The sequence below is a fragment of the Heterodontus francisci genome, chromosome 27 (assembly GCF_036365525.1).
Source record: "Heterodontus francisci isolate sHetFra1 chromosome 27, sHetFra1.hap1, whole genome shotgun sequence".
In the NCBI taxonomy this organism is placed as follows: Eukaryota; Metazoa; Chordata; class Chondrichthyes; order Heterodontiformes; family Heterodontidae; genus Heterodontus; species Heterodontus francisci.
Window position 1 is genome coordinate 58,916,682 of NC_090397.1, and position 24,390 is coordinate 58,941,071.

The 24,390-nt window shown below is 40.7% G+C and overlaps 1 protein-coding gene across 4 annotated transcripts in view; it reads right to left on the reverse strand.

The window, feature by feature from the left end:
* The window catches only part of exoc4 (exocyst complex component 4), a 606,100-nt gene that overhangs the window by 384,575 nt on the left and 197,135 nt on the right, over positions 1-24,390 (reverse strand). Inside the window, exon 9 of one of the 4 annotated variants that reach the window (XM_068059448.1) lies at positions 13,741-14,739. The exons of the other annotated variants lie outside the window; for them this stretch is intronic. Coding sequence (XP_067915549.1) covers positions 14,675-14,739 — 65 coding nt within the window. The 3' untranslated portion in view covers positions 13,741-14,674. Of the gene's footprint in view, positions 1-13,740; positions 14,740-24,390 lie in introns of those variants that run through there. 4 annotated transcript variants of the gene reach the window in all.

Genomic DNA, 24,390 nt, shown 5'->3' on the forward strand with positions numbered 1-24,390 from the left:
GGTCATGAAATTGGATATGCATATGCTAAAACAACTGTTACACTACAACTATAACAGCTACTGTTGCTACCACCATTATTAAAGCAGACTTATGGAGAACTGAAACCCATATTCCCCATATGCCAGAAATAATTGGGCATTTACCAAATATACATATATGCAGAATTATTTATCTTGATTACATTGGATGTCAGTCCTTCAATTGTCAAGTTACTTCACTGTATTACAGGAATCCATATGGGGGTTGTGGGGGCTGGGGATGTGGGAAGCAACAACATCCTCAAAATTTTCGATCAGTTTTCACAGCCACAGAAATGATCCAAAATATGGCAATAATCTGTTACAAAAAGAATAGGAGGACAAATCCTCAGTTCTGAACTGTGAACCATTTAGTTGGCAGTGAGAGATTTTAATTTTGTTCCACTGTGTGCAGATTAATCACTGCCTATTACAAGCATTTGTCTTAGAAAACATCCCAAGGCATCAAAGGTATGTAGTTATTTTAATGCAGTCATTATCAAGAAATAGACTCAAGTTTCTCTGAACTAAAAGTGTACATCATGAATATTCAGAGTCACTGTAACCATTAATTCCACATGTTTATATGTAAATTGTTTTACAGCCCCTGGCAATCCTGAGATCCCGAGAGTGAAACCACTCTGCAAAAAAAAAAATCAGTCATCATCTCCAAATCTGCAAGAGCTTCAGCTCGTCAAACACGTACCACAGTGGATTGCCAATATAAATGCTCTCTAGCAACAGTTCCACATATAACAGTAAAGAATTAAGGTGTTTTCTGCCTTTGAACAAATAGTGGCAATAGTTCAACGTATGCTTCAAAATTAGTCATGCATAGCATTAGCTTTTATGTATCTAAATATTAATTTTTATGTGTATAAACAAAAAAGGTATCTAAATTGCTCAGCTCTAATCCTTGTCTTCATGTCAGATTTTTTTCAATATTCATACATCCACATTGCAATCATTTCTGAAGTCAAGACTGTTCTGTGAATGGCCAGCAGTTCCTTTTGAATAAGCATTCTTTATTGCTCCAGCTTAGGGACAATATGTGATAAAGGCTCAAAAGAGGCAAGTAAAATGAAGCGTCAGTCCTGCAATGCAAACTATCTGGACAGGAATCAAACTCATTTGAGCTATTAGGTCATCTTGAATGGTCAATTTTTAATGGCAAATGAAGAATACCCAGCAAAAAAAAAAAGGCCTTGGTAAACAGTATTGAGTTATCTTATTGCTGCATCTCTATATTTCCTTAAATCTAGGACTGTCAAGACATTTTCCAAGTTTAGAACCTTTTCTTGGCAATAATTGTCCCAACCTCACTCTCTTCTTTCCAGGAACATTAAATAGATTGTGTGTAAAAACAACAAAAAGCAGACTAACCCTCAACAGTTGTGTGTGAAATGCAACAATAATGCCTTTGTTGGGAGAAAGAAAGCTGATCAAAACTGATTAGGATTTTGGGACTAGGCCCCAGAGATGTCAAGTACAAACAGAAATCAAATCAGGATACCAAATGAACATATTTATATATAAACCAGACATGACAATGTGGCAGGCAACCGATCACCTGAGTGACTTCTTTGTTCCGTAGCAAACAAAAGGCATTCCAAATTCTAAATAACCAATAAATACTCATGAATAGTAACGAATTAGATGGCAACAGCCATCAGGGGACATGATCTATTAGTTTTGCTATTGGTTGAAATGTGAATGTAAAATTGTCATCACCTCTCCAAGTAAGTATTTATGCTCTATACTGAAACAAAATATTGCTGAGGTGCAGCAAATGTGAAATGACTAATTGTCCTCAGTTTCATTTTGTAACACATTTATCAACAAGTATGTCTTCACACCAAATCCCTCGGATTTAAGATTCAGAGTCAAAGCCAGGTATCACACCTCATTTCAATTTACATTTAACCCACAACATCCAATTGGCAGATAGCCATTCATGGCAATAAGCACAACTGAAAACTCTAAAGCCATATCTCAGTAATCTCGTCCAGCCCCACAATCCTCTAGGATATCTGCGCTCTTCTAATTCTGGCCTCTTGACCATCCCCAATTTTAAAAGCTCTATTAATGGTGGCCGCACCTCGAGTTGCTTAGGCCCTAAGCTCTGGCATGCCCTCCATACACCTCTCCATCTCTCTACCTTGTTTTCCTCCTTTCAAACACTCCATAAAACCTACCTCTTTGACTAAGCTTTTGGTCATCTGACCTAATGTCTCCTTGTATGGCTCAGTGTCATATTTGTTTTATAATGCTCCTGTGAAGCACCTTGAGACTTTTTATTACATTAAAGACACTATATAAATACAAGTTGTTGTAAAGTACCTCAATAAATGGCAGCAGTTTTAAATAATGAACCCAGTGAAATACCTTGCTCTGTTTTTAGATGCTAAATTTTAGTTTAAAATTGATGAAAATTTTTCTGCCATGTGCAGCAACATTTCACATTTTGCTTTACTTCCATTTACGTCCATCATTCAAGGGCACTGCTAAGCTACCAAGTGCTAGGCAGTGCATAACAAATGACATTTCTAAAGAACATCTTACACAGGGGACAATTGTGAAAATACATAGAGATTCACTGGCTAGAGAGAAGGAAGCCTTAATAGTGCTGCACACACGGGGAAACAAAAAGAAAAAAATCTGCAGGAGGTGTCTATGGCAAAACAAACATTAATATGTTTTACTAGGAGAGGAAGAGTTCTGTTGCTTAGATTTTCATAGTTAAGCATGGCTGAGCACATCAAAAGGTTTTTTTTAACCATACTGCAAGAACCTGAGATACTGCTATATTGTTTTTCCAATCTGAATGCTAATTAAACTTAATTAATACAACTTAAATTTTGTTTCAGATGATCCAAAGCCAGAATCAAATTTCAACCTGCCTACTTGTCTACACCCAATATTCGAAATCCTAAATATTCAGCTTCAAATAAAATATATGCAAACTGAAGTACAGACAGCTCAATCCCACTGTTCAATACTGCTTTCCCGAAGTTATTGGATGGCACTAATTTTAACTAAAAGAAACCGATTAAGATTTCTGCACTGCAATGCAGGCAGTACCAAATGGGTGTCACAGCTGCTGAAGATTGTGGCTTAAAATGGTAGCATCTTCAGCATTTCTTGGGCAAGTGCTGGAAGGCACATCTCCTTGGATATCACAGCCAAATCCTATTTATATAATGTCATTAAAGACAGGGATTAATTTCATTTAGTGCTGTGCTGGCAAGATTGTATTCATCACAAATGTATTCTTTTTATAAATGAAGGAAACAACTGCTTCACTCTGAATTTCAAGAACTGTTTTAACTTGGTTCTTAGCATGAAACTATGCTTGAGGAAAATTCATGTGCACAGAACTATGAACATGCATAAGTTACAACTTCCCATATTCTTCACTCAAGCTTCAGATTGTGCTAAATTAGTTTTATCTCCTTCTTTCCGATTCACTACATTATATACCTTTTCCTAGCTGAGACACACAGACAGGTGACCTTCTCCCAGTGCTAGTTAAGTGGTCACACACATGCCTCTGGTCAGCAGGTTGTGAATTCAACCACCACTCCAGAGACTTGAGTACATAATCTACACTGTCTGAGTGGCCCTATTTTAGAAAAGACATTAAACTGAGAGTCCATTAGTCCTTTCAGGTGGATCGAAAAGATCCCTATTCATAACCATTGGATGAACAGGGCTATTTTTCAGGGGCAATTCCCAGTGTCCTGGTCAGTATTTATCCCTTAAGTATCACCAAAACATACATTGTCATTTATCTCAATGCTGTTTGTGGACCTTGCTGTGCACAAATTGGCTTCCCATTTCCTATAGTGACTATACTTCAAAAAGGTTATTCACTGGCTGTGAAATGCTTTGAGGCATTTGGAAGTCATGAAAGGCATCAAATAAATGTAAGCTTTATTCTTTCTCCTCTATTCATTAATTTTCTGTTTGTGGGCTTCACTCCATGCAATGTAGCTGCCGGATTTGCTGACAAAATGGCGACCGTGCTTCAGGAGTAATCTGGTGGTTCTAAGTCATGTTAGGGTGTCCTGAAGCATAAAGCAAAAAATAACTTTACATCTTTCTTCTTCTTTCTGACAAAGGAATGGGATTGGCTCGGAAAGAAAGCCGAGTCAGCCTAGTGCTGTCCAATCACAACTAGCACTGACTGCAACCAATGAGATGCCCATGATTGAAAAGATGATGCAAGAATATAGAAAGAGTATACTCAGAGAAAAATCAGGATTGCATTGGTTAAAATACTACTTTTAAAATCAATTTGTTTACTAACATTAGCAGATTTAATCCATGATAAACAAAAATTATAAATCGGTTAGCTCTTCATTTAGTTACATACTCTCAGTGAAGAGGCAACTATAATGCATAATTATAACAGAATCTGCATCCATGGGTCCAATGCTTTCCCTCTTCAAGGACTTCTTGCACCACTCTTTTAAAACAATAGTAGGTTAGCCACCTCTTGTCACCTACCAAAGGAACAGGCTGACTCAGCCTCTGCCTTGCTTGCTTCCATTCAGCACCTCCCCTGTCAATTTGGAGATCAGGAGCTTACCATGTGGGAAATTGTTGAGATTAATTCACATCCAACTAACCTACTATACGATCTACTCTGCCACTGTGTCATCCTTTTATTGTAGACTCTTTATATAATTCAAACAGACCGTTTTTTGAGATTGGTACAATTTGTTAAGCAGGGTCATGTTGGCATCACTTCTAAAAGCTCAGAAATACAATACACTTCTCTCATCTCTATCGCTGCTGACTTCTCTGATGTCATCAGGTCTATTTTAGTAATATTTTCAAAGATTTCTGATTGCACTTTGCTGCAGCTAATAGAGTTTGCAATTCAACATATTAGTAATGCAGTATCATTTTCACTCAGTTCAGTTTGAATGACACAAAAGTCACAAGATTGGGCCTTTACGGGAAGGGACAGAGACATAATGCCTCAGTAGGTAGAACCAAAGTTCTTTTGTGTAATTCCCCAACACAGAGAGGTCTATGACATCAATTGCAGTGCTACAGACCAAATGCTGGATGGTGGGATTAGAATAGGTGGATCATTTTTCGGCTGACACAGACATGATGGGCCAAGTGGCCTCTTGCTCTGCCTTAAACTTTCTATGATTCGAATTGTACATGTACTCCATGTCCCTGACATATGATATTTACATCAAAAGATTGCTTTGGCAATTATTGTTGCAAGCATAAGAAATAATGTGCAAACAACTAGTAAAAGATTATTATAGTTCCATACTGGACTTCTTAAAATTCTTGCATACACTATAAATTTCCTGTAACTGTCACACTAGCTCCCTACATCACTTTCCCCATCACATTTAGATGAATGAAACACCTATTGTTACAAAGCAGAGTACTCTCTGACTCATGAACAATGCTAGGATATTAGATAAAATATAGTTAACCTAATACTACTGACCCTGGTGTGTATACACACATTTTGTTTTCAAATGGACTAAAGTGAATGCACCATGTTAAGGTGAAATCTATGAAGAGAAATACCTTATCTACAATAATACTGTGAGTGAAGAACTAAAAGGAAATTGAGTATAAAACTACCAAGTCTCAAGCAAGAATTAAGATTAGAAACAATTCGATTTAAAGAGAAAGCTCAGAGTTGTGACCATGTGGAATGAATTCCAGATTAAGTAGTTAATGAATTAATACCTCTGACAAGATACGAATGAATATCTGGTTAGAAATGGGATTGAAGGTTAAATACATCTTGAGATGATCACATGATGTGAAAAGAAATGATAGCTCTTGAGCTGGTGGGTCCCCAGAAACGTTCTGACAAGGAAGACAGCTAATCCGGTGTGTAGAATATAAGACTAAGAATGCAAAATTAAATGGCTATTTTGGAGTTTTGCTAATTTTACATCAGAACAGGTGAAAGGGCATATATTTGCAGAACCGTTCTTGAAGAGGTGAGCTGGGTACAGACCTTAATGAACCATGCAAGCACCATGAAGCTGGTGAGCAGAATGGCTGTTTTCTCTTTTATGTTGATGTCCATATGTGAATACCATTTCATTAACAAACCAAAAGGAGGAAAATATGTTTGAATTAGATCACACTGGCAACTTGCCCACAAAATTCATTCAGAAAGTAATTTGTTGTGTAAAATTGCTGAGTCATTTCAATGTGAAAGATGCTATATAAATTCAAAATCTTTTGCGGCACAGTGGCGCAGTGGTTAGCACCGCAGCCTCTCAGCTCCAGCGACCCGGGTCAATTCTGGGTCCTGCCTGTGTGGAGTTTGCAAGTTCTCCCTGTGTCTGCGTGGGTTTCCTCCGGTTTCCTCCCACATGCCAAAGACTTGCAGGTTGATCGGTAAATTGGCCATTATAAATTGCCCCGAGTCTAGGTAGGTGGTAGGGAAATATAGGGACAGGTGGGGATGTGGTAGGAATATGGAATTAGTGTAGGATTAGTATATATGGGTGGTTGATGGTCGGCACAGACTCGGTGGGCCGAAGGGCCTGTTTCAGTGCTGTATCTCTAAATAAAAAAAAATAAAATCATTTCCATGATATTTAGGTGGGCTGCCAGCTGATACTGGTCGAAAAGGCAGAGAACATGCTTCTCCCATTAAAGTTCAAAAATGGCAACGTTGGTTTTTTGTGAGTCATCGGACGTCAATTCGTTTTTTAAATGACTCAGTGGTAAACTCGAGGGAATGCTGCCACAGCCACTTCTACAATGGCAAAGGGGCAATAAGCCATTGTCCAGCATTTTCCAGGCACTACCACCCTGTTTCCAACAGGCGGGAGGCCTACCGATTCAACAGATTCGCTGGTGTTCCTCACCAAAACTGTTAACTTGAACAGCCATCGGGGAAATACATGGTCGGAAATTTACACACTGCCCTGCTGTGTTTGCAACACCCACAGGTGCAAATGCAAATCAGTACATGGTTATGAGGAATTTCCTCTACCATCCACAAGGACCAGTTCTGGGCAAAAAAACAAAATGCACTTGTCTAGCATAAACTATTTCAGTGTGTAACGCATTTATATATTCAAAACTTTTAATACTGATAAAGAATGTTAACTTAGGGCACAAGTAGAAAGTTGATAAATTTTCTCAACCCTTCAACTTGGGTAGTTTTTGGAGATTTCAAAAAAGTTGATTTCTTCAGCTAAAACAGGATTCACAGGGAATGAGTTTCCCATCTACCAAATAAATTGGGAAACTTCATTTCAGTGAAAAGTAATTGCGCAAAGAAGAATGCAATGAGTTAGATAATAAAAATGAAATACTGAAATTTCAGTCTCGGAAGATTAAGAAAACCCAATTAGTTAGATATGACTAAGCACAGTGACTTCATATGCTGTTTATTAGCTTGACTAGTCTGGAGATTCATAATAGAGATCATATCACTGAAAATTTACTAAGGCTGAGAGCAAGGTATTTAATCCAATTTTAAAATTCTCTGGAAAATTCTTGAGCCTTTTTTTAATATCACACCAGTTTCATTTATTGTTGTTGCCTACCTTTACATCCTTAGTTTCCCAAACCAAAAAAAAATCATAATTAGAGGGAGGGGGATTCACACTTTCAGGGTATTCAAATGTTTCTCAGCAGAATAGTAGGTCTCATTATGAAATGACAGCAGCAAAGAGCTCAATAATTAGAAATGCTATCTGATGGATTCTTTTCATCTGCAATGTACCTGGGTTATCTGGAGGATAGATGCTATCCTTCACAGAACTTCTATTACGTGACTTTGGTCTCAAGTGGGCAAAGAAGAGTAACTATCTTTAAGAAATAAAATGCAAAAAAAAAGGTTGGCTAATGATGTGGATCATAGCGAGTTTGTGAAGGAATGTGAAGGTAGAACAACAAATTCAATATGTTGGGACGGGGAGCCAATGTGAATCAGCAAAGATGGGAGGGAGGGACTTGATGTGGGACAAAATATGGGTAACTGAGTTTTGAATAAATGAGATATTTATGGGGGAGTAAAAAGAGGGAGCACAGGATATATTAGAGTCTACAGATGATAATAGCATGCATAAAGATTTCAGTGGCACCCCAGGGATAAGGCAGGGCAGAGGTAACGAAAGAGCAACGTTGCAAAGGGCAAAATTAATTGATATTGGTTATGGATAGGACGTGGGGTTTAAACGTAGGTCTTGGTTCAATAGGATGCCAAGGTTTAGCATGGTGTAGTTCAGCTAATGGCTAGGAAGAAGGCTCAAGCCAACAGCATGGGAGAGGGGCTTACAGTGGGGGCTGAAAATAATGGCATGTTATCCCAACAGTCAGTTGGAGGAAATTTTGACTCATCCACAATTTGATGTCAGACAATCAACTTGACATCAGTCATGGGATCAAACCATGTGGCGGAGAGTTAAGATCATGTATCAGCAGCATACATATGGGAACTGGCCATGTATCTACAAATGACGCAACTGAAGAGCAGCATGCCAGTAGGAAAGGGGACTCTGGATATGATGGTTTGGGGCAGGAAGAGAAAACATTGTTGGATTTATGTTGGGTATGTTTGGAGAATGTTTGGAGAGCTGGAAGTGGAACCACATGATGGCTGTTCCATAAGGACCAACTGCTGGAAGCCTAAAAATTTACCTTCAGTTAATGTAAAGGGAATTACCAAATAAAGGTTTTTCTCATTTCACGACCAGAAATCTAACAAAGGAGTAAATGTTAGGCCTAGCTACACCACTCAAGCATGCCCCTAATAAATGCAATTCACAATTTTGCCATTTACGTGATATTGAAATGCTTTGGTGGGCCAAAAATAGTAGTAAACTACATCACAAAGCACATTTTAAGTGTATCAGGGAAATGGTCAATAGTTCTAGAGAAAATTATAATGTTCTAATACAGGGGTTCAGTATAAGATCAGATAAAGTAATGTCAAATGGCAAGCGAACATCCTCCACTCCACTTGAAAATGCCTCTGAACCACTTCTATTTTTTTTTCCTTTCCCACGACAATTTCTTTTTGGCCTTTGAATGAAATTATCCACATCAGGTGAAATTTAGGTCCAGTTTTCTGTTAGGACACTCCACCAATTAAACACAAGGCTGACACTGCTCAAACATGAGGGTACCTTACTGGCAAGAAATGAAACTTCATCTCATCAGTCTGGGCTGGATATCTAGTCGGTGCAGCAAACCAGGATGTCCAAATTATGCAGATTATGAACCCGAGCAACTTTGTTTTATTTGTGCCGTTACCTGAGACCTATGAGGCTCCACGGTATGCACCTAACTGGCCAAGAGGACAAAAAATGTGAGGATTCCCATTCTTGATGCCACCCAGATACTCTTCTTGGTTCCTGCCTGCCTGAATCTTGAACTATCTTGTTTAGGAGGGAGCTCTGCACATGTGTGGATACATATACTGACAGAGCTCTCTCCCAAAAGCTTGAAGTAAAAGTCTTTAGAGATGAATGACTGGAGACTTGCTACTCTCCAAACATTTAAAGTAGGTCAGAAAATTTACGAAGTGTCTAACAATACCTACTGAACACTCTATAAGCCACTTGAACATCACACAGAATTGAAATTCCAGTCAATGCCAAATTGAATGAGAGTCAAGTTCCGTTTCAGTCAAGTTAGGTCCTGACTGCGGACTTACAATGCCGGTTGAGTGTCAGTGAAAAGTGAAAATTGCTCCACACCAATGGCAAACCAGTCACTTTACGAGGACACTAAATTAGCAAGGAAGCTTGTATTGTCTGGTAAGATTGCCAAGTCAGATTATATTGCAGTCTTGAGAAAGTTATAGTGCTCGACTTTACCTTACTCAAGAACATCTAATTTAAAAACAATTTATCCCTATGTATCAGATTTGCGATCAATTAATAAAAGTAGAAATGTGTAGTCCTGATTAAAGTCTTTCCTTGCCAAAATGACAGTCTCTCGAACACAGCAGCCAGACAATATATGATGCAGTCTCATTGTAACAGATGAGAGGCAGCAGAAAAGTAGTTCTTATCAGACATGCATTTCAGTTAATTTGGAATTGCTGTTGCAATTGCAGTACAGCACAGCTTCAGTTGGGATTAAACAAAAGTCTGTACAGATAACAGGAGACAGGAGAGGGAGCCATATCTTTCACCATAGGTTGTGATGTGTAATTGTAGTGCTATAGTATGGGGTGCAAACAAAATTGCAATGGGCTTCCCAGATGAATATGTTGGTAATTAGCCTACATGATTTGATGCACAGACCAGGTGGCCTTAATATCTCTGTGCTGTGGGGGAGGAAATCAGTTCTTGATTCCGATCACTATCCAGTGAGCCTGCTGGAAAGCCTATATGTATGTTTTTTCAGTATGATGAATCTCTCTGCAATGTCACCCACCAACCAGTCAGAAAGCATGCCAGTACCTTCAATAATGGTAATTTTACTGAGGTAATGGTGGGTTGCCTCACTGTAGAGGCAGCTTGAGTCAGAGTGTTCAGAACAGTGTTACAGGAAAAAAAAGAACAGAAATAAATTTTCCAAGCCCAAGAACTGTGAATAGGAGAGTTAGAGTGAGACCCATAGAAACCATCTGTTAATGATCTTTAGGGCATACGTTCATTCAGTATTTTATTCATGTTTACGTCCAGAATTAACAAATATTAGTTAAAAAGTGACTTAATGAATAAAGCAAAATTGGAGGGTATAAGAGAAAAGAAAAAAATTAGTAAGTGAAAAGATCATAATACAGAAAGAAGAAAAATATTTTAAACGGGAAAGAAATAAATTGCCATGAAAAACATTGGTAAACAGAACCTGAACCAATATATTTAGAATTCAAACCAAGCATGTCCTATTACCAGCCCTGACGTGGGAGAAAGTACACCAATACATTCTTTCCATTTCCCTTCTGAGTAGATTACAAAACTTTCATACTGTTTTGAGTAGCACCCAATTATGACCTCTGAACAACTTAGCATTATAAGTGTCACAATAATTTATTCCACTGAATTTCAGATAAATTAAATAAAAACGTAATCACAATTTAATCACATCCTGCCGATGTTAAGAATGATACTATTCTGTCCTCTCCAAGATAAAATGATTACTGCAATACAAGGCCAGTGTAGTTGGCACTATCAATGCCAAGCACACATCATACATTCTGCCTTGCTTTGTGACAAAGCCTTGAGCCATCCCTTCCCCTTCATGTACGCTTAAACAATGTATGCATGTTGTCAAAAAATGGGTTCAGTTTCTCTTAAATATTGAAGTGGAAGAATCTAGAAGAAGTACTTAGAATAATGTTCAAAGGCACAGACCATGAGGAACAGTCCTACCTTCAAAGAGCTTTAGGCAGAAAAGCTTGGCCACAAAACTACTTGCTCCACACTGTCCATTGCACACACTTCACAACATTCACAACTGCACAGTTCCCCTGCAAAATACTCTTAACCAGATTGGCCAATATGCTCTAAACAAAATCTTTCCACTTAAAATTAACATGGGGCTACTGATGAATGGCAGAGCAACAGGGTCATACAGAACATGAAGATCCCAGGCTTGATCCCCTTTCCATATTGAGTAAGCTAAGCTCAGGGAGGGGGGTGACAGTAGAATTGCTACAATTGGCCCCGGGCCCTCTGTGTTCGGGGGAGGGAAAAATGGACACGTCTTTCATTGCTGAAAGGTATCCAAATATCCCTGATTCATGACACAAAAGTCCGTGTGTATCAAGCCTGTGTCCTCAGTATCTTGCTCTACGGCAGCGAGGCCTGGACAACGTATGTCAGCCAAGAGCGACGTCTCAATTCATTCCATCTTCGCTGCCTCCGGAGAATACTTGGCATCAGGTGGCAGGACCGCATCTCCAACACAGAAGTCCTCGAGGCGGCCAACATCCCCAGCTTATACACACTACTGAGTCAGCGGCACTTGAGATGGCTTGGCCATGTGAGACGCATGGAAGATGGCAGGATCCCCAAGGCCACATTGTACAGCAAGCTCGCCACTGGTATCAGACCCACCGGCCGTCCATGTCTCCACTTTAAAGACGTCTGCAAACGCGACATGAAGTCCTGTGACATTGGTCACAAGTCGTGGGAGTCAGTTACCAGCGTTCGCCAGAGCTGGCGGGCAGCCATAAAGGTGGGGCTAAAGTGTGGCGAGTTGAAGAGACTTAGCAGTTGGCAGGAAAAAAGACAGAAGCGCAAGGGGAGAGCCAACTGCAAAACAGCCCTGACAACCAATTTTATCTGCAGCACCTGTGGAAGAGTCTGTCACTCTAGTATTGGCCTTTATAGCCACTCCAGGCGCTGCTCCACAAACCACTGACCACCTGCAGGCGCTTACCAATTGTCTCCCGAGACAAGAAGGCCAAAGCAGAAGAAGTATCAGGATAGCTTGAGGTATTCCACAGCCAAATAGCCTGCTAACACTCATTTTCAAGGCTCACATATCAAAAATGACCATTTGCGAGGTTGCTATGCCCATGTATTCTACCCCAGCAAGGCAGTAAATGCTGACAGAAGAGGTTGGAAGTCGGGATAGAAAACTGAGGGAGAAAACAGAAAGGAGTGACTTAGCAACTACAAGGAATTACTTATTAACTGAGTGAATAAACTTTTCATCATTTCCTTCAAATAGGCCATATTAGTTATGCATCTGGTCGCAGTCGACATGGCCTTCACTAACTTGTACCTTGGAGCCACAAAACTTACTATAACAATTTCATAATTATTCATTAAATGAACATTTTAATTCTGCTTCTGAAAAAATAACCTGATTGCTCCCATGGGCTTCCCTGCAGTGAAAACTTGGAAGGGTTAGAAATGTTCTCATTATACAGGATTTTCTAATATTTTTTTCGAACCTGCTTTGTTACTGCTACATTTTCTTCACAAATCTGTCTCAGCAGTAATGAGAATGAAGTCTGGATGTGTGTAGCCAACCATCCGAAATATAATATTACAAGCAGGTACTGAGCCAGACTGGATGGCTTGGACCACTGAATCAGCAATCAACTTACCAGCGAACAGAAAATTACTGCACAGGCGAATGTTGGCTGGAGATAATTAGTCTAAAACTCATTTTAGCATGAATATTTTATTACACAGAACAAAACTCGTTACTGAGAGAAATTAGAGAGTCAGAATGTTTGAAAGAAGCCATGCTGTGATCAGTCAGAATTTGATAAACCCTTCCAGAACTAGAGTTTACCAATGCATCAAAACACTGCTGAATTTCATTAGAAATGATATGAAGTGCCTTATGTTCGTAACAAAATAAATTGTGCTTTTGCATGTCCAGCACACTCAATTTTTCAATGACCTGCCTTGCAACCAATGGAGAAAAAAAATTCTAGAAATGACTTTGTTTTTATTTTTTGCCCACTATGTCCTCTTTCCCAGTCCCTGATATAATTATTGCTTCAAGTAGCTGAGAAAATTCAAAGAACTGTAGAAAGTAAAGCCAGTGAGGTAGACCAAAAGTTCAGGTCCAGAGAATGGGAGCCAGTCAGGAAATTTGGAGTCAGCTTTCAACTCAGACAAAACAACAGTTCTTAATTAGCTCAATGAATCATCCCGTCTTTTAAAAAAAAATGCTTGCTTTATTACATTTTTCAAAATGCATTGTAGAGCAGCACAAACAATATACATGACATCAAGCAAATCATACATAGAACTTTGAAGTTACGCATTTAACCCCTTCATCACACCTGGCCACAGACAAACAAATACCAGACACTGGGGCATTCAAACAACATTGGAAGGACACCCATGCTTATACAAAATGAAACACTTTCCAGTGGCACAAAACCAATCCACAAGGTGACAAACACCTTGCACAATTACTAATACCATGGAAAACAATGGCAAGAGGCATAGATCTCCAAACAGCAATCCCTTACCGTATTATGAGAATAAATATACTCCAGAAGCAGACCCAACAGCCTCACTCTCAAGAATTTGTGAATACCCTCCGTCTATTTTAATAGTAGCCGAAACATTAATTCTTTCAAAAAGGTTTATGCCTCAATATTTACATGCAATGCTGTTTTAAATCCAATGTGTGCAGTATGAGTGCACCATCTTTTTCAGGATATTCCCCATATCAAAAGCTTATGTAGAAATCGATCCAGCAGTTGTTGCTCAAGCTCTGCAGCTCTAGTGTCAGAAGAAGCGAGAAAGCCATCAACATTCACCGCATCAGATACTTTATCACTGAAGAATTAGTTTTCCTAACTATAATTGTAGGATGCCTCATTCTAAGTTTATGTTTTTAACTTTAATTAAAAAAAACTAAGAAAGTACACTACACCTCATAGCAGTAAGGAGGTTTGGGAACCCGTGTGGCTCAAATCTGTTCCTTGTTTTGGCCCGCAAGACAATCCTGTGCAGTGTGGAGATTTAGATGAAACACATTTCAGATACTGTGGTAGGAAATGGTCAGACATTGCGGCTCTGGGGAAAATAGCACTTGGGCCATTGGGCAAAAGAGATTGCTAAAGATCCACAAAGATAGTAAGCAGTGTGAAGTGAAAAGCTGACAGATGCGTGATGGATGTGTCATTCTTGCAATACAATGTTTGATTTTGTTTCACTGCATGATAGCCCACACATCATCTTGTGAATAGACATGCAGTCTCTGAAGACTCCTATACTCGCCCTCTCTGTGCGAATTCTTCAATGTGTCCACCTATGATAATAATGAGTGCCTGATCTGTAACATTAAACAAAAAAAAAATCTATCATTTTTATGTGGTTCATTTGTGTTGTAATATGCAGTATTTGTTGTTCTGACATTGCAAAGTTTCTTTGGGGAGGGATCTGGATTACAATTTTCCTCCCCCATAATAGCATCTTCCATCTGGAAAGCTGAATCAGTGTGGACAATAGATCGGTCTATGCATGCCCATGTTACTCCATTTACAGCCTAGCAGCTGTCATAATTCAAATGTGGCAAGCTAGTCTAGCTCAGTTTTCCTAGTTCATCAAATTACACTTCTCATCTCCTCATGATATCATGGCGGCAAAAGGCGAATGACAAACGAACAGACCTGGGAAGCAAACTTATCACCAGCAAGTCATTTTGAGCGAGTTACACAGATTGTACAATAAGTGAATTCATCCTGCTTTTTGTAGTATTCCTCAAAACCTTGATTTGCTCTCTTCGTTTTCCACTTATTGTACTCAAAACAAAATTCAAGTGTTTGCAATTAGACAGCAAGAAAAAGGCAGCTGAACTTGTACCTCTCCTGCTGCACTCCTTCATAGCTGCTCATTTATATCACATCTAGCCTCTTGTACAAGGATGTGAAAAATTTAAGAGGTAATAAACGAAACTATCGACAATTACAATATTAACAGTAAAAAGACATGCATAGGAACAAGGAGCAGGAGACGGCCATTCGGCCCTCAAGCCTGCTCCCCTACTGCCTGTGTGGAGTTTGCAAGTTCTCCCTGTGTCTGCGTGGGTTTTCTCCGGGTGCTCCGGTTTCCTCCCACAAGCCAAAAGACTTGCAGGTTGGTAGGTAAATTGGCCATTATAAATTGTCACTAGTATAGGTAGGTGGTAGGGAAATATAGGGACAGATGGGGATGTTTGGTAGGAATATGGGATTAGTGTAGGATTAGTATAAATGGGTGGTTGCTGGTCGGCACAGACTCGGTGGGCCGAAGGGCCTGTTTCAGTGCTGTATCTCTAATCTAATCTAAAAACTCAATGCCATTTTCCTGCACTATCCTCATATCCTTTGATGCCTTTCATATCTGGGAATCTATCAATCTCTGTCTTTAACATGCTCAATGACGGAGCCTCCACTGCCCTCTCAAGTAAAGAATTCCAAAGATTCACCACCCTCTGAGCAAAGAAATTCCCTCTCATCTCAGAGATAAATGGCCTACCACTTATTCTGAGGCTGTGTCCCTGGTTCTAGACCCGCCCCAGCCAGGGGAAACATCCTTCCTGCATCTACCCTGTCAAGCCCTGTAAGAATTTTGTATGTTTCCATGAGATCACCTCTCATTCTTCGAAATTCAAGAGAATACAGGCTCAGCCTCCTCAATCTCCCCTCATAGGACAATCCCGCATCCCAGGAATTAGGCTGGTGAACCTTCATTGCACCCCCTTTATGGCAAGTATATCCTTTCTTAGATAAGGAGACCAAAGCTGTAAACAATACTGCAGGTGCAGTCTCAGCAAGGCTCAATACAATTGCAGCAAGACTTGTTTACTCCTGTACTCAAATCCTCTTGCAATAAAGGCCAACATCACATATGCCTTCCCAATTGCTTGCTGCACCTGCAGGTTAGCTTTCAGTGACTCATGAACAGGGACACCCAGGTCCCTTTGGACCAGCACTTCCCAATCTCTCACCATTTCAGAAAAAATACTCTGCATTTCTGTTCTTCCTACCAAAGTGAATAACTTCACATTTTTCCACATTATATTCCATCTGCCATGTTCTTGCCCACTCATTTAGCCTGTCTAAATCCCCTTGAAGCCTCTATGCATCCTCCTCACAACTCACATTCCCACTCAGTTTTGCGTCATCAGCAAACTTGGAACTATTACATTTGGTCCCCACATCCAAATCATTGATATAGATTGTGAATAGCTGGGGCCCAAGCACTGATCCCTGGGGTACCCCACCAGTCACAGCCTGCCAACCTGAGAATGACCCATTTATTTCTGCTCTCTGCTTTCTGTCTGTTAATCAATTCTCAACCCAGGGCAGTATATTCCCCTAATCCCATGTGCTCTAATCCTAATTACTAACCTCTTGTGTGCAACCTCATCGAAAGCCTTCCGAAAATCCAAATACATCGTATCTACTGGTTCTCCTTTATCTATGCTACAAGCAACATCCTCAAAAATCTCTAACAGGTTTGTCAAATATGACTTCCCTTTCATAAATCCAGGTTGACTCGTCCTAATCCTACCATTATTTCTAAGTGTCTAGTTATCACATCCTTTATAATAAATTATAGCACGTTCCCTACTACTGATGTCAGGCTAACAGGTCTGTAGTTCCCCATTTCCTCTCTACCTCCTTTCTTAAGTAGTGGGGTTACATTTGCTACCTTCCAATCTGCTGGAACTGTTCCAGAATGTACAGAATTTTGGAAGAGGACCACCAATGCATCCACCATCGCGACAGCCATCTCTTTCAAGATTCTGGAATATGTATCATCAGGTCGAGGGGATTTAGCAACTTTCAGTCCCATAAATTTCTCCAATACTACTTTTTTACTAATACTAATTTCTTCCACTTCCCCATTGCTCATCTCTAATTGCCCTTGACAACTGAGTGGCTTGCTGGGCCACTTCAGAGGTCAGTTAAGAATCAACCACATTGCTGTGGGTCTGGAGCCATATGTAGGCCAGACCAGGTAAGCTTGGAAGATTTTCTTTTCTGAAGGACATTAGTGAACCAGATGGGTTTTAAAAATAATTGATGATGGTGCCATGAAACTATTCCTGAGAGTAGCTTTTCTGGGAGGTTTTTTTGTATCTTCCTCCATGAAGACAGACACAAAGTATTTGTTCAGTCTCTCTGTCATTTCCTAGTTCCCCATTCTAAATTATCCTGTCTCTGCCTGTAATGGGCCCACATTTGTCTTTGCTAATCTCTTTCTTTTTACATACCTATAGAAGCTTTTACAGTCTTTTTTATATTTTTCGCTCATTTACATTCATATTCTATTTTTCCTTTATCAGTTTCTTGGTCCTCCTTTGCTGAATTCTAAAATGCTCCCAATCCTCAGCCTTACTATTTATTTGGCAACTTTATAAGCCTCTTCTTTTGATCTAATACAATCTTTAACTTCTCTTGTTAACCACAGTTGGATCACTTTTCCTATTGGGTTTTTGTGCCTCAAAGGAATGTATATTTGTTGTAAACCTGTATTAATTATTTAAATGCTAGCCACTGCCCATCTACCATCATACCTTTTAATGTAGTTTTCCAATCTACCACAGCCAACTTGCCCCTTATACCTTTGTAGTTTCCTTTGTTTAGATTTAAGAGCCGAGTTTCAGATTGAACTACATCACTTTCAAACTTAACGTAAAATTCTATTATTATGGTCACTCATCCCTAAAGGCTCCTTTACAATGAGATTATTAATTAGCCCTTTCTCATTGCAGAATACTAGATTTAAAATAGCCCGTTCTCCAGTTGGTTCCTCAGCATACTAGTTCTAGAAAACCATCTCGTATACATTCCAGGAATTTGTCCTCCACAGCATTAGTGCTAATTAGGTTTACCTAATCTACATGTAGATTGAGGTCCCCCATGATTACTGTGTCACCCTTGTTATATGCACCTCTAATTTCCTGATTTATACCATGCCCTACATTACCATTCCTGTTTGGTGGCCTATAAATAACTCCCACCAATGTTTGCTGCCCCTTGCTGTTTCTTAGCACCACCCAAACTGATTCTACATCTTGAACTTCCAATCCAAGATCCTCTCTCACTAATGTACTGATCTCGCCCATTATTAACAGCACCAAACCACCTCCTTTCCCTTTTTGCCGATCATTCCTAAATATCAAATACCCTTGAATATTCAGTTCCTAGCTTTGGTCACCCTGCTGCCACGTCTTTGTAATGGGAATTAGATCAGATCTGTTTAATTCCATTTGCGCCATCAATTCATCTAGTGTGTTACGAATGCCGTATGCAGATAGAATGCCTTTAATTTTGCCTTTTTAACATTTTTCCATAATTTGACCCAATTTGGCCTTTGTTCCCGCTGCCTTTCAATTTCACTTACTACGTTTCTTGCTACCATTACCAGCTTTGTTTCGCTCCTATCTGAAATGTCTCACACGTTCCCATCCTCTTGCCAAGCTAGTTTAAATCCTCCCCAACAGCACTAGCAAATCTCCGTGTGAGGATGTTGGTCCCAGTCCCACTAAGGTGTAACCTGGCCTTCTTGTACAAACCCCACCTGCCCCAGAACCGGTCCCAATGCCTCAGAAATCTAACGCTCTCTCTCCTGCACCATCTCTCCAGCCATGCGTTCATTTGCTCTATCCTCCTATTTCTGTACTCACTAGCACTTGGCACTGGGAGTAATCCTGAGATCACGGTCTTTGAAGTCCTACTTTATAATCTCTTTCCTAGCTCTCCAAAATGTGCCTTTAGAACCTCATCCCTCTTTCTACCTATGTTGTTGGTACCGATGTGGACCACAATCTCTGGCTATTCACCCTCCCCTAGAAGACTGTCCAGCCGCACAGCGACATCCTTTACCCCGGCACCAGGGAAGCAACATACTATCCTGAAGTCACATCTACGGCCTTAGAAATGCCTGTCTGTTCCAGAATAACCTACCACTGTTACTCTTTTTCCTTCCCTCCTGTGCAGCTGAGCCATCTGTGGTGCCACCGACTTGGCCCTGACTGCACTCCTCTGAAGAGCCATCACCCTCACCAGTTTCCAAAACAGAAAACCAGTTAGTGAGCGAGATGGACTCAGGGGACTCCTGAACTACCTGCCTAGTCCTCCAAGACTGTCTGGCGGTCACCCACTCCCTCTCTGCTTGCACTCTCTAAACGTGTTATCCTTGTAGTTCTCAGCCTTGAGGATGCGCCACAGTGACTCCAGCCGCTGCTCGAGTTCCGAAACCCAGAGCTCAGGTTTCTGCAGCTGATGACACTTCCTGCACATGTGGTCATCCAGGCCATGGGAAGCATCCACGACCTCCCATGTCACAGGATCCATATTCCACGTGGTTGAGCTGCCCTGCCATACCTTAACTTTACTATACAGACTAGTTATTATAAACTACAGACTAGAAAGTAGAATTACTGACCAGCTACTCACCAATCAGCTCCTTCCCCAGTGCCGATGTCACTTTTTATTCCTGACGTCATGTTTCCAACCGTGCCTGTGTTCTCGCTCCTTCCCTCTGCTCTTCAAGTGAAGTCTCGCACACTTTCACTCCTTCCTGCCGGTCTCACTCTTTTAAACTCCGTTTGTCTCATGCATACAATCCTCATCACGTGTATGCAGAACTATATCAATTGTCCCTTTCACACGACCACAAGCTTCCCAACTCAATCAATGACAGCCACTGGCAAAGTGGCTACAACCCTGATTTGGTTTGTCAGCAATCTATTGCCAATCAATGAGAGAAAATGATTCAAGATTCAGTTCCAAGCTCGCAACACCGACCTACTGGTGATTAAGGTCAACCTTACTTTATCATTGTTTTAATCTTAAGCAGGCACATAGGTAAAGTTTCTCAGTAGACATGAGTGCAGCCAAAGATTTAGCAGGTGCATCTGAGAGAATATAAGAAAATAAGAAATAGAAGAAGGAGTCGGCCATACAGCCCATCGAGCCTGCTCCGCCATTCAATATAATCATGGCTGACCTTCGGAGTCAACTCCACTTTCCTGCCCGCTCTCCATATCCCTTGATTCCGAGAGGCCAAACATCTGTCTCTCCCAGCCTTAAATATATTCAACGACAAAGTTTCCACAACCCTCTGGGGTAGAGAATTCCAAAGATTCACAACCCTTTGAGTGAAGAAATTTCTCATTATCTCGGTCCTAAATGATCGGCCCCATATCCTGAGACTGTACCCCCATGTTTCAGAATCCCCAGCCAGTGGAAATAAGCTCTCAGTGTCTTCCCTGTCAAGCCACTTCAGAATCTTGTATGTTTCAATGAGATCACCTCATTATTCTTAACTCCAGAGCATATAGGACCAATTTACTCAGCCTATCATAGGACAACCCTCTCATCACAGGGGCTAATCAAGTGAACCTTCACTGTTCCGCCTCCAATGCAGGTATATCCTTCCTTAAATATGGAGACCAAAACTGCATGCAGTATTCCAGGTGTGGTCTCACCAAAGCCCTGTACAATCGTAGCAAGATTTTTGAATTGTACTCCAATCCCCTTGCAATAAAGGCCAACATGTCCTAATTAGTTGCTGTATCTACATGCTAACTTTTTGTGTTCTTTGTACAAATTCACCCAAGTCTCTCTGAGCATCAGCATTTACAAGTTTCACGCCTTTTAAAAATATTCTGAGTAAAGTGAATAACCTCACACGTCCTCACATTATACTTATCTGTCACTTTGTTGCCCACTCACTTAACCTGTCTATGTCTCTTTGCAGCCTCTCTGTGTCCTCCTCACAACTTGCATTTCCACCTAACTTTGTATGAACTATTATTGTCTTGCAGAATTGATACAGAAGCTGTAGGAAGGAATATACACCACTGTATAAATTATATTCAGTATTATCTGATGAAACTAAAGAGCTATATGTTGATTACTTAGAATACTTCCAGACAAAATCTTTTGCAGTTGATACATTAATTGCAGGTGACAAATTCATTATTGCAAGCAAAATGAACAGCATAAAACTAACAGCTGATTGAATCAACTGATACGACTCACAGTAGCTGAAAAGCTTGGAGAACCATAAAAGTACTCAGGAATGACTGCACAAAACTGAGCATATACTACAATGTCACATTGCCCACCAGCTGTTCCTGAATTGTTGAATAAATTCCAACGACAACAATAAAAAGGACCAAAATACTGAAATTGTTTGATTCCCAAATATCTTATCCTAGGCTTACTAGGCAATTTATCACGTCCAAGCTGTTAGACGGCATCAAGATATGAAATGAAGTAGCTGACCTCAACATCGGATGTGAGCAGATCAAACACTTTGGACCAAAAGCATTTCATTGGCTGCTTGATTAGTTCAAAATATGCTCAGAGTGATGTCAGATTCCCAAAATATGGCACTGTGCAAGGACCACAGCCCCTTACAAACCTGATAAAGGCCCTATGAGCCTGAAGAACTTCAGACCAATGTCTCTATTGTCTCACACATATGATCATACAGCACAGGAGGAGGCCATTCCAATTGGTCCCATTCGCCTGCATTTTTCCCACTTCAGTCTTTATCAAATTCCCTTTTGCAAGTTACTATTAAATCTGCCTACACCCCCCGTTAATTCTAGATCACAATAACTTGCCGAAAGAAAAATCTCTCATCTCTCCTCAGGTTCTTTTGCCAATTACCTTAACCCTGCCAGTGAAAACAGTTTCTTCCTATTTACTGCATCAAAACCCCTCATAATTATGAGCAACTTTACTAAATTTCCCCTTAACCTTATCTGGTCTAAGGAGAACAATCCCAGCTTCACTGGTCCCTCCAATTATCTGAGGCCCATCATCCCAGTTACCATACCAGTAAATCTCTGCACCCTCCACATACGAGCTATTGAAACATCACATTTTCAAGTGACTTTCTCATGTTTTTTTAAATTCATTTGTGGGATGTGGGCGTCACTGGCGAGGCCAGCATTTATTGCCCATCTCTAATTGCCCTTGAGATGGTGGTGGTGAGCTGCCTTCTTGAATCGCTGCAGTCCACGTGGGGTAGGTACACCCACAGTGCTGTTAGGAAGGGTGTTCCAGGATTTTGACCCAGCAACAGTGAAGGAACGGCGATATAGTTCCAAGTCAGGATGGTGTGTGGCTAGGAGGGGAACTTGCAGGTGGTGGTGTTCCCATACATCTGCTGCCCTTGTCCTTATAGGTGCTAGAGGTCGCAGATTTGGAAGGTGCTGTCTCAGGAGCCTTGGTGCATTGCTGCAATGCATCTTGTAGATTGTACACACTGCTGCCACTGTGCGTCGGTGGTGGAGGGAGTGAATGTTTGTGGATGGGGTGTCAACCAAGCGGGCTGCTTTGTCCTGGATGGTGTCGAGTTTCTTGAGTGTTGTTGGAACTGCACCCATCCAGGCAAGTGGAGAGCATTCCATCACACTCTTGACTTATGCCTTGTAGATGGTGAACTGGCTTTGGGGAATCAGAAGGTAAGTTACTCACTAAAATAAAAGCAAAATACTGCTGATGGTGGAAATCTGAAAAAAAAACAAAATTGCTGGATATACTCAGCAGGTCTGGCAGCATCTGTGGAGAGAGAAGCAGAGTATGTGACCTTTATGTTTTTATTTCAGATTTCCAGCATCTGCAGTATTTTGCTTTTAATATTTAATTCACTGCCACTTCTCTTCCAGGAATACCTACCTTCTCTCTTCACCATCCTCTTCTCTCCGACAGGATTTTCGTTTGTCTCTTTTACCATGTTCACCTTCATTCCTTTCTATTCCCCTCCTGGTGTTTAATAAAGTGTCTACCAAAACTCGTTTTCACAGCCACATCTCCTTCCTCAGTGACGGTCTCCGGCTCCAACTTATTCCACGTGGATTCCAACTGAAGTTTCATCCTTCACGTTTTGAATCCACCCTGGATTATAGGTATCTCCGAGAAATACAACGTTCTTTGGACTGTTGTTCTCGCTGCATCCGGAGATCCACACTCAATGCCATGCGCCGCCACATATACACACTGGACCTCTCTCTCCAGAAGCACCGCCTCACCTTATCTCAAAGCTGTTCTCTTCCGTTGTTTAATTTCATCCTTCGTTTTATTATAGGTGCGTTACCCGCCGCAGAATTCCGAGCCTCTGACCTGCTCTTGTAGCCACAGTATTTATATGGCTACTCCAGTTGAGTTTCTGGTCAATGGGAACCCCCAGGATGTTGAGAGTAGGGGATTCAGCAATCATAATGCCATTGAATGTGGCATTGGAAGATGGTTAGATTCTCTCTTGTTGGAGATGGCCACTGCCTGGCACTTGTGTGGCCTGAATGTTACTTGCCACTTATCAGCCCAAACCTGGATATTGTCCAGTTCTTACTTCATTTCTACACAGTCTGCTTCTGTATCTGAGGAGTCGTGAATGGTGTTGAACATTGTGCAATCACCAGCGAACATCCCCACTTCTGAACTTATGTTGAAGGAAGGTCACTGATGACGCAGCTGAAGATGGTTGGGGCTCAGACACTACCCTGAGGAACTCCTGCATAGATGTCCTGGAGCTGAGATGATTGACCTCCAACAACCACAACCATGTGGAGTAGCAGTTTATCCTAGAACAGGCAGGTTTCCACTCTGAAACATCCTGCATGAGCCAACTACTTAATCTGACCCAGCATATCATTGGAGTCCAACAAGTGAAACTGCCTTTGTTGACCTCAGCTGCCTGTAGCACTGTTAATCACTACATGCTTGTGTAGAAGGTTTTCAGTGGGAAAAGGTGCTCTTCTCACAGAGCTCATGCTAACATTACTCATGAATCGTTGATTTTTCATGGAACTATGCAACTATTGAATTGGCACAGTAAATGGAATGGGCACCCACAAATGGTCTGCTAGCACTGAAGCTATTCAATATATATAGTGTACACCAATGGCCAACCCATCCATCCATGCAACAGAAGTTTGCTACATGCAGATGATCTTTGTACTTTTGATAGACAA